Here is a 17,244-nt window from a genome sequence, read left to right as displayed (position 1 = left end):
GTGGTCCCAGGATGTGCCAGTCTGAAAGTAAGAGACAATAGATGTCATGGTCGTGCCCCAAGGAGCGTGTCTGGGGACCAAGGGCTTGCTTGCTGCTTCCACTCTCACCCAATTGCTGCTGCTGGCACCGTGCTGGGCACAGAGAGTCCTGTCACCTTGAGTGACACTTGAATGCTGGCAAGTGTCACCTCTTTTGCCATGACCCAGATCCCCTAGTTCTCCCTGGCAAGGCTAGAATCTGACCCCAAGGCTGCATGGAGGGACATGTTTCGACACAATTGAAGGCAATGGGCACCTCTTCCAGACTTTCAGGGCCTTGATTATTTGCTTCTTGTTTATGTTTCCTCCCAGGCCAATGCACAGCACATGAGACTCAGGCAATTCATACTGCTGTCAAAGGCGCTGTGTGCGCAAGGCAAGGCCATCACATCTAAATGTCTCTGAGTTCAGGGTCATCTGTCTGCTGCTAATGAAGACGTGTCCTGGAGAAGAGTCCATTCCTGCTTCCCATCTTCCCCCATGATCTCCTGACATATTGCCTGGCCAGCCATGACAAGAACATGGTGCAAAATGAAGTCAGCTGGCTATGGGTGATGCCAGGTGACATGGAACCATCTTGAAGAGAGGTATTCCACAGATCCCTGGGGATTTTACCAGCCTTGGCTCAAGCTAGCCCCTCATTTTGGTGGAGTCAGGTGAAGGTGCAGTGGGGTGACCCAGAGACACCAGCCCTTTCCTGCGGAAGGGAATGGACACACACGATCTCTTTAGGACAGAGAAGAAAACAGGTGACTCACAGGGTTTCCAGGCTGTGCAGCCCATCAAAGCCGTTGGCTCCCAGGCTTTGGATCCGGTTGTTGTGCAGGTGCCTGTGGACAAACCAGAGATGATCAGTGGAGGTGCAAGCTGGTCTTTTCCTGCCAGTGTGAGCTGTGGCCCAGGGACACCCTGCTAGCTAAGCACAGGCTGGGCTGGGATGATAAGGGGTGTTATACAGTCCCCTCTCTTGCCTCATGAGACACATACAACATGCAATAGTGCTTGCAAAGCAGCTACAGAGCTCCCATTTCTCCCAGGAAATCTAGGCTGACACTGGAGTTTCCCTGAGACCTCCACTTCACAGCTGCTGTGTGGCTTTGGATGAACATGCTTAGGCAAGAAGCTTCAAGAAGTACCCTAGATCTCACCTTACATTGGGCCCAACCCTACAAAGTGCCATCTGGCTTCAACAGTTGCTCATGGGCACTGGGTGCTATCTAGGGACACAGCCATATTTAGACTCTTTAGTAGCAGCAAGAAGGCTTTGTGTTCAAAATCATTCTGTTAGTCACAGTTCATCTTTACTTGCAAAAAAATGAAGATGCTGCCAATTCCTGGATCAGCTCTAGTTTCACTGCAATGAAAGTTGTCTTCAGTTTAATGCTTCAGAGTGTCTGTCTGAAGTGCAGGGGCTATGTCACATGCCGAAGCACACTCTCTACACCAAGGCAATGTTTTTTTCCCTGTTCCCCTTCAGTCTGGTGCTACATGCCACGAGCATCTTAGTGCTTAAGGGCTCTGGAGCTTCCAGCCTTAATGCTGGTGCTGGAGACCCATGTGCTGGGGGACCCTGCAAAGCCACCCTGGGGTGTTTTTGCGTTGGAAGTTCCACAGATGATGAGTTCCGCTGGAGCCCCATTGGATGGGTTTTCTGTTTCCATGGGCTCCTTACTACCATGTCTCAGTTTTTTTGGTGAACTCAAGACCTTAATTCCTAGATTCTTCCTTTTCGATTGTCAGAGACTGTGTGTGTGTGCACATCTGAGTGTTTTAGTCCATCTGGTTTCCTTTACAGCTGGTGGAAGCCACGTGGCTCATGTGCATCTCTCTCTGAAATCCCACTCAAAGGCACCTTGAAGCTCATTTAGAGACACCTTGGAGCAACCTTCTGAAAAGCAGAAGATGACAGCCCACTGTTGCCCAGCCTGTACTTTTCCCCTGTGCTGAAGCACATTAGTGATGTCCATACTTGCACAGAAATGCCTGAGAAGATAATGTCCTCTGGGGCAGAATACCCTCTTTGCTCTCTGTCATGGTAGGTTGCCCATAAGTTTATTTTGCAGCTCATGTTCTCCTTTAACACAGAGTCCCATGTGGTTAATCTGCTGCCACACCACTTGCCCTCAGGGTCCTTTTCTCCCTTGCCCACGCTCAGGGACTCACCAGCCTTTGTCCAACGCTACTGCTTCCAAGAGCCTGAGGGAGACTGCATACTGGCAGGTGGATCAATGACTTTTTCATCCTTTGCTGCTTGATCTAAATCTGTCTTGGCTTGAAAAATCTCTCACTCCACCTGGATTCAAGCGTGAGCTGTTTGGCTGAGCACAGGCAGCTCCCACTGCCAAATATTCCAGGGTGAAACAGGAGGGAGCTGGGAGTGGAAGAACAGCCAGGCTCTAGGGCAGTTTGGTAGGGGCTTGCAAAACAGAAACCAGCCGAAGATGGATGTTTGTTGTTGGAATGAGAACATACAAACATTTCAGAGGAAGAGGAAGGGAGGGGAAAGATGTGTGATAAAATATGTTTGCTCTTTTGAGCAAACGGGAAAAAAGAAAAGGAAGTTGCCCGCAAGAAAACTTGGGTTGATTGAGACTCTTAGAGAAGAAAAACAGCTGAGATCAAAATCAGATTCTTACAGGAGAAATTTCTCTTTGTCACGAGAACAGAAGTTCAAGTCCAGATGGTTTCCTCTATTGAAGGTTACGGGATAGCTTCAGATCACGTTGCCCTTACTTCACTTGGCACTTCCAGTGCAGGATGGTGCTGACCATTTTGGGTCCCTTTGAGCACTTCATACTGCATTTGCATTGAGGCTTTGGATCTGGAGTCACTCTATAACCACAGCAAGAGGTGCCACAGGAACCCCGTGCCCCATAGCTTTGCTGTGAGGGGACAGCTTGGGCAGAAGGGATATACTGAATGTGAGGGGCAATGTGAGCTCCCTGGAGCTCTGTCGGGGCAGTACAACAGGACACCTTGTCTGAGCTCGGACACGCTGAGCTGCTGTCACACAAGTCAGGCAAGGAGAAAGAATAGAAAAGCAATCAACTACTGTGCTTATATTTGGCTTTAAAATGCTTAGTTTGGAGGCACAGTAATGAAAATAATCAGAAGGATGTTCTTTGTTGGTGATAAAATTATGAACGACCAAAAAAGGGAGTTATAAAAAAAATGTGCTGTCTAAGCTGAGCACTAGAGTTGTTACCCAACCACATGGCAATAATAGAAACAAGAGAGTTGGGAAGGTAAACACTTGAGAAGGTGTTCTTTTCTTCCATCCTGCCTTTTTGTCTCCCCTAGTAAACAAATTTTAACAAGTGGAATTGCAACATCTCCAGTGTTTGTCAATTTGAGCTCAGCCCACACGGCGTTATATTCTGCCCTGTAAATTACAACTGGTTTGATAGCAGCTCAAGATACTTGGTTCTGGGCTATAAACAATCCTCTTGTGATGCAAAAACACGAGAAGTCTTTAAGCCCTTGCTATTCCTATTGGAGACAGTGTCCACTACTATCCTCAGTAAGACCAACGAACTTTAAGAACTGTGTATCTCCCTTTGCAGGACAGTCCCATGGGGTGAGGCTGGTTTTGGAGCTGCTCTCATCTGTGAGATCTATAGCTTTGCGCAGGAAGAAGCAGGACAGTCATTGCTTTTGTGTGGGCTGTCATGCGGACTGTTCTTCAGATATGCACCTCCATTAGAAGACAGTGGTCTCTTTGCAAAAGAAGCTCTCACGACTGACCTCTGGCAGAGAATTTGCCCCGTGTGCTCCTGCAGCAGCACAAACACCACCACGTAGAATCATGGAATGTCCGGAGTTGGAAGGCACCCACAAAAACCACCAAGTCCAACTCCTGGGCCCGCACAGGACAACCCCACTGTTCACACTGTGGCATGGGACAGGGTGGCTGCTCTGCTGTGAGAGGTGATTCCATGCCCTGTCCTGGAAGGCAGACAGAGCACTGGACCAGGGTGCCCAGAGGGGTTGTGGAGTCTCCTTCTCTGGAGACACTCAAAACCCACCTGGATGCGATTCTGTGCAATCTGCTCTGGTGAACCTGCTTTAGCAGGTGGGTTGGATTAGATGATCTCCAGAGGTCCCTTCCCACCCCAACCATTCTGTGATTCTGTGATTCTGTGAATTATAGTGGCTGCAGAATAACAGATGGACTTATTTCTCTCAGACAGGCTGGGGAGAGACGAGGGAAACTAACAAGAGCGGCTGCCGTGCGCTTTCTCAGCCTGTCAGCACAGCAGCGTGGGGGTTTCAGATGCTCATTTCTCCATGAAAAATGAAAAATATTTTATGCCAGAGAAAGAAGATGCTTTTTGTAAAAAAACCTCCTTTGCTTCACAGAAATCATTAGCTGTGAAATACTCAGGGCTGTTTCTGCTTGTAGATGCTAAGATGCACTCTGTCCTCTATAGATCAGGCTTGGAGTAAGATCTTCAGTATTGCATTCCCATGAGCCACCCTGATCAAACAAGCCGTCTCCCTTCTGCCATCAGCAGCGCAGTGCCAGCATCACAGCACATGGAGCTCGTTATCAGAGCTGGGGAAAGGATGCTGCTAATTACCGACACTCATAGATGTAATGATGAGTGATTTACACGAGGCTCTGCTTACTGCCACCCTGGTTAGAAACCTGAAGCAGCAATAGATTCCTCGACAGAGGTGTACTTTATCAGTAGAAACTGAACCCCTTAACTTGTTCCAGATTGAGGGCTGTAAATTCTGATGTTGGTGCTTTGTGGTGGTGCGGGATGATCGCCCACATCCCTCCCAAAGGCCCAAGGTGAGTGCAGGAGGAAAAGCACATCTGTGCACCTGGGAAGGTCGTGCTCTCAGTCGTGTCCATAAGAATTAGTCAGGCCATGTAGGAGAGATTCCCTGTGCTCCCCCACACCTGCTCTTGGCTCTCCTCCCCCAGGTGCTCATTTTAATACCTCTCAGGCTAGAAGTTTGATGATGTTCATGGTAGCAGCCAGTTCTTCTCAATCTAGGTGCACATTCAGAGGAATCCACAGGCGCATCATCTGCATCCCAGAAGGGAAAGTGTCCTCCCAAACTTTACCACCAGCTGGTCTGGCTGTTGGAGCGTGTGCTTTTTGGATTGGCGGTGAGTGTGGGGCAGGGACATGTCCCTGGTAGGGGTGCAGGAGGAACCATGGGTGACTTTCCACTGGCTGTGTGCTGACAGGGGTATGCATGGAAGCATGGAAGAGATTTATGGGGCCAGTTCTGCCAAACGCTTGTGATCCCACAAAAATTTAGCATCGTGTCCCCACAGCGCCTGGCAAGATCACACATATGTTCCCTTCCAATTGTCTGTGGTGGGACTTTATTCTCTCCCTTGCGACCTAATGGTCAATGACTTTTATTTCTTGAGCTTGCCTGTTTAATTAAGGAGTTGCTTCTCACCCAAAGTATGGGATAAACCAGAATGAAAGCGGCATGCTTTTGAGACTGAAATAAAATCCCAAATGTCAGCTCACCCTCCATGCTAGCTATTAAAGCTGAATGAAGTGGTTGCATTATGATGGCCATGGGATGCCTTGTAGAATAAGCGCTATTGTGGGTGAAAACTACTTATTTGACATTTCTCAAGTTGCTTTTAGCAACATTTCTTCTAAATAAGCCTTTATGCTCTGTCTAAACAGCTGAAGTTGATGCTTAATAAAACTCTGGATTGTGCTTTGTCCAAGCACTTTCTATGCTAGATGACTTCAGTAAACACTTTAAATTCTGAAAGCAAAATAATTGCTAAACTTTCACTAAGGCACCACATGCTGAGGTCATTTAATATGCTGGTATTAATACATATTACTAGACTAAATGGTAACATTTCATGTAGATACAGGAGCTCTAAAGTAGTTGGCGATGACACCTGAACTTGCTAAGCAACACCAAAAAAGTAAGGATGAGCTAATTTGCACATGTAAACGTCCTTTTAAAAGCTTCTTTTTACTGTTGATAAAATGGATGTCGCTGCCCAAGACATCAGTTTGCTTCCCGACTACTGGCTGTGTAGTGTTTTACTGTGTCTCGCTGCCCCTGCTGTAAAATACTGTGATACTGTGTGTGATAAACGTTTCCCACACAGACCAGGTCTGTTCTGAGATCAGCGCTGTTCCTACGCTGCCCTGAGCGCTGTCAGCAAAGTGTTTATGATGCCACCAGGACAACAACATGCACCGGGGGTTGTGATCACCGCAAAGAACAGCTGGTGCGTACAGAACACAGTAAAGCAGATAAGCACGCACAGGCTTGGACAAGGTGTTGAAGTTGGATCTTTTGTTCAAAAACATGTTGGGTCAAAAAGTTTTCTTGGCATGTTTTCCAAGAAAAAACAAAGTTGCTTTTTGACATGACAAGTTTTGCATTTATTTTTTTTCATGTCGCTAGAAAATCCTTTAGTTTTAACACAAAGATTGGAGGGAGAAATAGAAATGAGAAGCTTTTGTGTTGCTTGAATCTTCAGGGAAATAATCTGATTTTTTGTTTCTGATACTATTTTTTTGTTGAATGCAAAACGTTTTTTTTTAATTATATCGGGGAGCTTTTTCCCCTTTGGTGAGAAGTGAGGAAAAATATAACAAAAAAAAAATCACAAAAGGCCATTTTAAAGTTTCACATCGAACGGCAGGGATGCCTTGACTCTTGTGAACAAAACCTTTGCCTGCTGCCCCTGCAGCAAAAAGCTGCTCCTGGGGGGCGATTTGCGGGTGTTCTCATGGGAAGAGAAGCCCCTTGGCCAGTGTGGTCAGCACCTTGTCCCAGCCCGGGGAAGCCGCGGCTGGAGGGGTGAGGAGGGGAGAAGTCTTACAGCACCACGAGGCTGCTGAGGTTCTGGAAGGCGTAATCGGGGATGTGCCAGATCTGGTTGAGCGCCAGGGTCATGGCCTGCAGCGCTGGCAGGTGGTTCAGAGCTCGCACAGGGATCTCGGTCAGCGCGTTGTCGTCCAGCCACAGGTGGCGCAAGGAGAGCAGCCCCTCAAAGCTCTTCTCGGGCACCACGGAGATAAGGTTTGCGTCCAGGCGTCTGAATGGGAAAGAAACATGGCGTGGAGAAATGAGAGGTCAATCTTGCATTGCTTTGTGAGCCCACGGTGTTATGAAAAGGAAGTTTTGATGCTGAGGTGGATGCACTGATGGCCAGGGATATTGGATTAGGCTGTAAATAGTGATTAGCACAAGGAAGCCTTGGTGCCGGGCTCCTGGCTGTGCTTGGAGATATTTGGCAAAGCAATATATATTCCCTAATAAAAGATTGCTTTGGACAATTTATTTTAGGATACTTAAAAACAAAGTAAGAGCAAAAGATCACTATTGCAATGATAAAAAAAGCGTGCTGTGCCTCCATTGTGACTTTAAAGAGACAGAAGGGATCATAGGGATCAACACAAGTGCCTCAGATGGTATCAGCCAGGGCAAACTTTGAATGAGTAACAGGAGAGAGGATGTGATCTTTACCTCTGTATGTCTTATGGCTACATTCTGTGTCAATCAGTTTAGATGTTTTTGTGGTTCTGAAGTCCTTTCAGAATGACACTGAGAGTTTGCCAAGGATGATCCCTTCTTGATGGCCATCTAGTGCTGCCAACTGACAGCAGGTCCTTAAACAAAGTGGTTGGGCTCAGTCCTTTCACATGGACCCACCAGACCAACACTGACCATCCCCCTGAAAAATGAGCATTGAAGCTGCATCCCCTGGGGCTGGGCTTGTGGTGGATCTGCCCGAGCCCATCTGTGGGGGCACAGCCCTGTTCAGGGTACCCCACAGCCACCCAGACCTGCTGCTGTGGGGTGTGTGGGGCAGCCAAACTGCGTGGCCAGAGCCCTGTTCTAGGAGAAAAGGATTTATCTGGAAATTAGAAGTATGTGGCAGCCTTGCTTGGGGTCCAGCGTGTGTCCCGAACAGCCGGAGCTACCTGCAAAAGCACCGCGAGCGAGTCAGACCGTATGTCATGGCGCAGGAATTAAGCCTGTGCTGTCTGTATCACACATGTTCGGGCCTTTCTTTCTCCTTGATTTGCCAATTGCCTTTTTTGTTTGTTTTTAATCATTGTGGAAACCTTAAGGCGGTTGAATTTGAGGTTTAATTTGGTGAGAAACTTTAATTTTTAAGACTTGTTTTTGTTCCAAAATAGAATGAGAAGCCAAAAAAATATTAACCTTATTATGAAAAAAAAACCCTTAAGAAAATAGGTTTGGGAATCATCTCTCTTAAGGATCTCTTATTTCAATAATGGTGAACAGGATACAATGTGTTATCTGTAGATTTTCAAATCAAAATATAAGAGGAAAAGGCTTCAGATTTGGATAGGAATACCAGGAACCAATTATACCAAGGAGAGAGAGAATTCTAATTTCCATCCATGGCCAACAGAACTTATTTTATTTTTCCAAGCTATCTAAAGAAAAGATCTCTGAATCCAAACTGCAAAGAGAAAGCACTTTGTCTCTTATCAAAGTATGAGAGAAGGAAGTTAACAGAACTGTTATGGCCCAGCCCTCCAATCAATGATCCTTCATAAGGGAATGTGGTATAGAAATTAGTATTGTTGACTACATACAATAATATTTTTGCTAAAAGTTGGACGCTGGAGCAGAAACCTGAAACCTGTTCCTTGCTGGCCCCAGACCCGTGTCCAAAGAGAACAGAGAACATTTCCCAGTTCACAAACCACCTCCCAACACCCAGCAATGACCTCCTGGTCTGCAGGAGGCCCAGCGCCCGTCGCGCATTGGGAACACCCCGGCTGCGAGTGGGCGGTATTTCCTGGCGGAATTCTCCGATGATCCTGGGGTACAGACCTTTTCCTGTGCCACAAACGTTTCCTGCACTGGCCAGTCTGACCCAGATGGACGAGACTAGAGGTTTGTACCTGGTTGAGAAGTACAGTCAAACCTTCCTGAGATCCCTCTCGGACAACTGCCCTTTGAATGCAGTGTACAAGTCCTGATACAACACACCCTCAAACTGAAATGATACCCCAAGGTGGATTAAATAACTATTTCATTACTCCCGTTTTGCCACATCAGATCATTTTTCCGAATTGCATTGCTGCAAAGTCACATTTTCTGGTGCACGGCTGCTCAGCTGGGAGTTTTTCAGCCAGGTCTATTGATTCCTCTGCGGATGACAAAAGCTCTTCACACCCAAAACTGAGCTCTGTTGCCACAGGTTTCTGACACAAGACAGTGTGTATTTTAATCTTGAAGAGAGTGGGCATATTGCAAGTTCTGCCTCAATTTACCTCCTGTCACCAAGACTACAAACAAACTGGAGCATCATTCATCTTTCCGAGAAGACAAATCCAAAGAATAAAGAGCAGAAAAGCAAACCCTGCAGCAGCTCAGGGTAAGATTAAAGACTATTTGAAAATTTTCATCAAAATGTTTTGGGACAAACAAGAACTCTTTGACCAGAATTAAAACTTGTGTGGGAAATATTAATCTTAGCTTAATTTTTCCATTCCTTCTTCAGCATAAGAATTCTGTTAGTTTTTGGCATCGTAATCTGTTTTTCAAATAAAAAAAGAAGTACTGCTTACTTTTCTCAGAGACAATCTTCATCCAACTCCCTATATGTTTACTGAAAACTATTTTAAAATGAATGGTCTGTTTCAAGTTTAATTAATTAAAGAACAGACAATGAAAATATCTGCTGGGAATAGTTATCATTTTTCAAAACCAAATTAAGCTTTCAGAAACTGAGATGCTAAAAGAGAGCCAAGGGCTGGTACAGCAGGGTAAGATGCCAAAGACGGGGATGGTTGGTGGCAAGGGAGTGACATGGCCCCATTACTGTCCAGCTTTATGTCCTGCTTTGGTCATAAACTCATGGTGAAGCCACAGTCATGAGCCACAAGGGGTTTGTCTGCAGCGTGACAGTGCCCCAGGTCTTGGGGAAACCATTGTTGTGCCTGGATTTACTCCATGGCCATTCAGCATATGGTCCAGGAAGACACTTTGTTCCATCCATGGTCCATAGGTATGAGAGGAGTGCCAGTGAGGCAGCATGGTTCCTTGGTTGTGCTTTTGGAGGTACTCAGACACTTTTCTGTCTTTGTGGATCCCCGTGGTTAGTACAGGGACAATAACTGAGATTCGTCTAAGGAGTTTGTTAATGCTCCTGGATGGCCACCAGCTTTGGATGTGCTGCAGCTCCAGGCTCTGCTCCATGTCTCCACACCACGCCGTCAACGAGAGGTCACCTCTGCAAGGCTAAAATGAACCCCGCGTCTTCTGTCTCTTCACCTCCACGGGGCTGCCTGCTGGCAATTTCCGTGTTGTGATGAGTAAGGCCACTGTCCAGGAGACATCATCTGGAGAACAACGTGCTTGGGGAACGCTGGTGAGCTCCATCCACATAAGTGCTGCCTCAAACTGCTCCAGAATGTGAAAATCAGACCCCGGCCAGATTCCTCGGTGGAGTGAAAGGGAGAATTTCTGCTGATTGCAATGAGCTGGACAAGGGCCTGAGCAACCTCAGGAACAGTAGCCTGCTTGGACCATAGCACAGCAAGATGCAACTGTCTGGAGCTCGTGGAATTAAAATTAGGCAGAGGGAAATGTTGGGCAGGATAATTCCTTATGTGCCCTTGCAGCATCGATGAGGGAACAGGAACCATGGACTAAGTGATGGCTGCATTCCTGGTACCAAAAGCTCTCCAGGGTGTTTAATTGCTCCTCAGGGAGCTGCTGGCTCTTTCTGGAATAGAGGAGCATTCTTTCTAATAAAAGCTGTGCATGTGGGAATTGCTAATTGCTATGGCTTTCAGACAGCACTCCACTCTCTTCTGGAAGGAAAAAAAGCTGAAGTTCTTGGCACAGAGTTGTTAGTAATTATATCAATTATACTAAACAAAAACCAACCCAACAGTTCTCTCCTTTCTTCGGTGTGTGACTCTGGCTCTGTAAGTGTTTTGTGTTATGATTTATACCTAAGATAATTGGGCCGATTAGTGGGTAAATAGGACAGCGCAGGCTGGGGCTGGCTCCTCACCTTCCATGGAGATGTTTTAATCTTTATTTCACCAAAACACACAGTTGGTTTTCCTTCCAAGCATTAACCCATTTCTTGCTTACAGAGGAAGATGCCTCTTTCACAGAGCTGCTGGATGGCTTAGAAGTGGGACTTGGTGTCCCGCCTGCTGTTGAGCAGTGCTGTAGGTCTGGAGGGATGAGACACACAGTGGTCTCCAGATGTCTGCATGGACAAGATTTCCAAGTGACTTCACAGGCTCCAGCAAAGTGCTGTAGAGCATTGTCCTGTCTGTTGCAGGCAAAAGGACATTGAAGAAAAATGGCACGTGAAAATCAACGGCTGCTTGAACGTCTCAGCTTCTGGCTTTAGATCTGCATCTACTGCTGATAGTTATGGGGCATTTACATGACTTCAACATCACACTTAGCCGAAAGTCCTACAAGTGCCTGGAATCACCTCATATTTTACTCCTTTTTCTGTTTTAGGGGCTGGAGGGGGAGCTGCCTAGTAAGAACATCAAAAGTCCTTTGGCTTTTGTTCTGAGATATTACCTATGTCATCTTTGTTCCCTGAGCAGATGATCACGTCTGTGCTGAGCCGTGGTGAGAGAAGCAGGTCAGCACCAAATGCAAGTACGTCTGAGCCCCACCAGCTGGTAATTTTGCTGCTGTTGGCTCTGGGGGACCAAAATAACTTGCATGGGGTGCGGAAAGGGGAGCCTTTTCTTGGGCAGGACAGACTTCGTGTGGGTGCAGTGTCAAGAGCCACTTCATTGCTTTGAGCATAGTCTGCATTTGATAGAGGCTTGAGGAGGAATTGCCTGCCTTCTTGCCAGGAACAGTTCAGAGGTGACGCTAGGATCAAAAACATTCCTAGAAGGAAAGAAACATGTAGGGAAATCCTTTTCTAAAGAGAAAACCTCACTAGTGGGAGATTCCTCCTTCCCGTGTGCAGAAGATCAGCCAGAGCAACCAGTGCAGCCAATTCAGGAGGTCCAGGGGGTGGTCACAAACTTTGTATTAACTCTACACAGGTTGAGCTATAATCTGAGATCTCTGTTTCCTGTGCCACAGACCCAGCAGTTTCTAAGAACTGTCTGGTTCCAAGAACTGCTTCTAGAGCACTTCAGAGGATGTACAAGTGTATTCCAAGACATCTGTAAGCACATGCATCCTGCTGTTGGTAACATGACTGGCAGAAGTGTGCAGCAGTGGATAATCACAGACAGTCTCTCTGTTCCCTAACAGATGTGCTGTGAATCTCAGGCTACGACTGGCAGAAACAGCTTTGCCCATATCTTTTCAGTTTCTTCTGTCTGTGGAGCGTTTACAGGGGAAGCTGCAGCCTGGAAACCAATAAAGTGCATGATGCCCTGCTGTCAGGAGACATCCTGACTTTTGTTGCTGTTCTTCCTTCCTTGCACACAGTAGAGCCAATAATGGCTGCTGTCTGGATGCCTTAGACAAGCCATGTGCAGTAACCACTCTGCAGTATAGACTGTGACGTTCTTCCACTGCCCACATCCCCTCACAACAGGACATTGGGTCCTCAAGCTCCAATCCATCCTCCCAGCACTTTTTTTTTAGATATATTGGGCTATTATTTCCAGTGATAAAATTGCAGAATGCTTGCCACCAAAGATCATATGCAGCATTGGGTGGTATTGGGCTGTTCTCTACAAACTGGGAAGCTCCTCTGCATCTTCATTATGTCAGCAGCAGAATATAGGGTGTGAAGAATGGACAGTCTGGAGAGAGCTGTGGCCCTCCATGGAGTAAGGGCTGGCCCAGCAGCAGTGGGAGGAGGAGCTGGTTGCCCACCCCTCAGCGAGACCACCCCTTTATTGGGGACTGAGGTGCTTGCTGTCTTCCCTGGCCCCAGCATGCGTGTGTGTTGGCTGAACAGAGCTGATCTCACCAGAAACGTCTAATTGGTGCCTTCAGGCAATCATGTCTCTCTTCCTGTCTGAGTTTATCTTGAAAGGCTCGACTGAGTTACCTCCTATCACATAATAGGATCTAAGTTCCTTGTAGTAACACAAGGAGGAGATGATGTCACTGCAGCTAAACTTCTCCGATAACTTACTAATGACTGGGGCCAACACCTCGGCTCCTTTCTCAGGCAAAGCTCCCAGACGCACTGAGTCAGTACCTGGCTTGTGAGCTCCCGGGGAACTCGCTGTGCAAGGAGCTGAGAGAGGGAGGATGGCTCCAGAGCCCGGCAAAACACCCTCTTGAAGGCATCTGTCCCTCTCTGCCACACTCCCCTGCAAGGCAGCTCCGTGTGTGCTGCTCCTTCTGCCACGTACAGCACCTGGTGTCACCTGGACACACAGAGACAGGAGGTTCTGTGTCCCTGAGCCTTCCCAAATAACCCAGGTGAGGAGCAAGGGCTTCTTCCATCAACTGATACCAAATGTCACAGAAGAAAGACAGCTGAGGATGGCAGTGTGGACTTGGAAGGTGGGAAACTGAGTTCAGTTTCTGCCTATCATCTCCTTGTGGTCATAATGTACTGCAGATACAGTGAACGGACCTGTTGGAGCAGGTCCAGAGGAAGCCACAGAAATGATCAGAGGGATGGAACAGCTCTCCTATGAGGACAGGCTGAGAGAGTTGGGGTGTTCAGCCTGGAGAAGAGAAGGCTCCAGGGACGCCTGCTCCAATACCTGGTCTCTCTGCTCCTGACACAGAAGAGCTCCCAGCCCTCAAACAAGACTCACAAGAATTCCCTAACTCCATTCCCAGACTAAGAACTGCTGTGAAAACCATCCCAGGCAGTGAATGAAGGGTCAAGATGCAAATGTGTTCCCAGTCTGTAGGCTGTGGAGCAGGACCCAGGTGGAAAAGTCTGCAGGGTTGTGTTTGGACTGCAGTGAGTCTTCACTCCTGACTTAATGGGACACGTACCTCTGGGAAGCCCTCCACAAGGGATGCTCAGGAAATGAAATCAGAGCTATACCTAGACTCCACACAAAGCGCCTTCAGTACAGACAAGAGGGCTTTGTTATTCCTAGTTGCAGACATCTCCAAAATCCCTCAGGTCAGAACTGTGCAAGAAGGATTGCCAAGATCCCCGTGTAGCTATAGAAACTGCTGACAGTTGGGCAGCTGCACTGCACCGTGGTGCTGACTGCCCGACCAGCCCTATCCCGGGGTGCTCGGCATTGTCCCCCTGCCCATGCACCATGCACAGGAAATGGAGAAGGTGCAGCCAGACGCTAAGCAGAGTGGAGAAAGGAGAGCAGCTTTTGGGGACAGAAGGGACAGGACACACCGGTCTCTGGGGAGAGAGGGTCTGAACAGATCATGGCACCCCAAGAGATCCCCGGGGCCAACCATGTACTGGGACATAAAATCCATCTCACACCTTGAAGGCACAGGGACCAGGGCCAGACCAGATGCATCACAAGGTCCCTGTCTGGCAGTGGGGACCTGCAGGGGTGTAACAGCCGGGTTCACATCTGCCTTGCTCCATCCACTCTCCATTTGTGAGCTGACATGGAGATAGGGCTCCACATGTCCATTCTGTGGTGCTTGACTCAGACAATCATTGCTGGACAGGTAGTTATTTTGTTTTGATGGACACTTGGGTGGGTGTTTCCTCCTGTTGAGGTGCTGAACGTTATCCTGGTGTGTTTGGGTATGTCCTTGTGCAGGGTGAGGACCCAGAAGATCCCCGTGACCTTCCATTGCAGACAGATTTGTTTTAGGAATTAAATAACCCTCACCCTTGTAGCCCATAGGCTGTACTGGGGAGAAGCAGAGAAGCACTGGCCTTTGCTGAGAGCTCTGAGCCTTGATGATCACTTCTCACTGAACAATGACCCGCAGCTGGCCAGATCACGTTCTGGAGAGGAGTGCATAACAGCTCTCCATCTCGCCAGGGCCTGAGACCCTCTGGGCTTGGCACCTCCACAAGTTACCAGCTTGTTTCCAACAGCACGGCAGCCACGAGCCCCCAGAGCTGCCACTCTGGCTGGGGGGCTCCTCCATGGGCTGGGCACAGGAGTTTTTGAGCCACACCACAGCTGCAGGGCACCGGAAAACTCTTCTACTCTGCCTGGCAGCTGAGGAGCCCAGTGCTCCTGCTCTGCCCTGGGCTCACTGTGACCCTGGACAAGTCCTTTGGCTTTTCTTTGCGTCCTTCTTCCTCTGTATGAAGAGAACAGCAGCTCTGCCCTGCACTGCAAGGGGCTGTGACGGGAGCTGCGTCTCTTCCAGAGCAATTGGTGCTGCAGATGGCTCTAGAACCATCTACAACCTGGCCTAGCAGGGACCTCGCAGATCACGACACTGAGCTCCTGCCAAAGATATCATGGCTGACATGGCCTGTCATGCACAGGGCTGGCCCATGCTGCTCCTAAATTTTGTTTATGTGTATTACATCATTTGACTGAAAATTAACTTGCTGTTTCTCCTAACAACACAGCTAGTGAATCCTGTGCCTTACCTCATCAGGTGAGGCAGTTCTGTGCTTTTCGTCCCTGAGTCTCACTAGATTGCTGGTGCTCAAATCTGCCTTGCTGCGGGAAGAACAGGGTTATGAAAGAGGCAGTTAAAGATGAGAGCAGTCTAATGTGTCTTGCAAAGAGAATAAATGTGCATAGATTGGGTGCCAGTTAAAATATGTTGCTCATTTCTTGCTTGCCTTCCTATCTCCAGTTTACCTGAAGCTTCTCTGTGATTCATCAGGAGTGCTTACACATTCGGTGTACGTAACATCTGGGACCCATCTTTTGCAGTGCCACATCTACTGTGTGTAACATCTGGGACCCATCTTCCCTGCTGTGCGGCTGTATCTACTGTGTGTAACATCTGGGACCCATTGCCCATCTTCTCTATTGAGTCGTCACTGGGGAAACGTGGCATGTCCTGGATGCTTATGTGTATAAGCAAGTGAGTTAAGGTTCATGAGTCCCCATAATAAAGGTCAATGGAAAGCACATTGGAAGTTACTACATAACTCATATGCAAGAGTGTGTGTGTGGACTGTGCATGTGAGCTGTGATTATAATTTCTTTAGTGTCTACAATGTTTTAGGCAGTGGGAGGGCAGGCAAAATAGCATGTGTCTCTTCCTGAAAGCTATTAGAGCTTGAGATGGGAACTGACAGTGCACATGAGAGGGGTATAAAGATGGAATCAAGTTTCTGTGTTTGTTGGAGTGTCTTTTGAGGGGCGTTTTCTTCTTGAAAGGTTGGTACTGCAGTCGTAGCAGTATGGGCAGAGACAGCTAGGAGCAATATAGATAGACAAGAGACCACCATTTTCAGCTTGGTGTGAATTACCTCTTGAATGCTTATCCAAATGGAGCTCCTGGTTGTCACACTGGATTGCTAACAGTCAATATAGAAAAGTTTGGAGGTCACTACAGTACATGATGGGCATGGCCATGTAGGTATAACCTCTGCCAAGCTGCTAGAGAAGGACAGCTCAAACCACCCAACCTATGCTGTGATCACCTGGGAGCACAACCGGTGTATCCCAGAGGTGCTGGGGCATGGCAAGGATGTCACCCATCATCACGCCTTCCAACAGACACCAACTGCAAGCTCAGTCAATGGGATCATTAGAAACTGAAATCTCAAGAGGGGAAACGGACTCAGGTGATCATAAGGAACATGATGGCCCAACTCAAGATCACTGGCAGCTGAAGAGCCTGGTCTCTACATATCCCAGGAAAGAATGCTATGGAGAGATGAAACTTCTGCTTTTTAAACACTGTATACACAGGTAAGGCACCCAGTGCAGTCAGGGACAGAGTTTCTACATCTGCTGACACCATTCTTGAGAGGAGATAGCAGTTTATGCAGACACCTCTTTTTCTATACTATTTTCCAGCTTTGCCACACAATAAAATAAGTTAGAGTGCCTGAAGTTTGCTAAACTTTTAGCTGTTAGCCTGTTAAACAACATAGCACTCTTTGTCTTTCTGGGATATGAATCCAGGGATTCTTCACAGGATGAACACTCACAAGCACAAGCCGTATGGACTTTTCCTTAAAATAAACTTCACAACATCTTCTTGCTCAAAGCCAGGGATTAATGAATGCAGGCAGAGATTTTTTGGGTCACTGCTAAAGAGAATTGTTCCTGGAGAATGATACATTCAACAGCTTGTGTGTGGTCTCTAAATCTTCCCTTCAAAAAAAGCTATTGAGCTCATTGTAGTGGGATAACCACATTGCATTTCATGCCTTTTTACTCC

At 47.5% G+C, this 17,244-nt stretch overlaps 1 protein-coding gene across 3 annotated transcripts in view; it reads right to left on the bottom strand.

The window, feature by feature from the left end:
- The window catches only part of LGR6 (leucine rich repeat containing G protein-coupled receptor 6), a 113,322-nt gene that overhangs the window by 32,242 nt on the left and 63,836 nt on the right, over positions 1-17,244 (bottom strand). For all 3 annotated transcript variants that reach the window (XM_065038248.1, XM_065038247.1, XM_005505349.3), the window contains 2 exons: positions 6,869-7,084; positions 798-869 (listed from right to left, as the gene is read on the bottom strand). In XM_065038248.1, coding sequence (XP_064894320.1) covers positions 798-869; positions 6,869-7,084 — 288 coding nt within the window. The remainder of the gene's footprint in view (positions 1-797; positions 870-6,868; positions 7,085-17,244) is intronic.

The sequence above is a fragment of the Columba livia genome, chromosome 22, assembly GCF_036013475.1.
Source record: "Columba livia isolate bColLiv1 breed racing homer chromosome 22, bColLiv1.pat.W.v2, whole genome shotgun sequence".
Classification (NCBI taxonomy): Eukaryota; Metazoa; Chordata; class Aves; order Columbiformes; family Columbidae; genus Columba; species Columba livia.
Note: the sequence above shows the minus strand (reverse complement) of the source record. Positions and strands in the feature narration are given on the sequence as shown.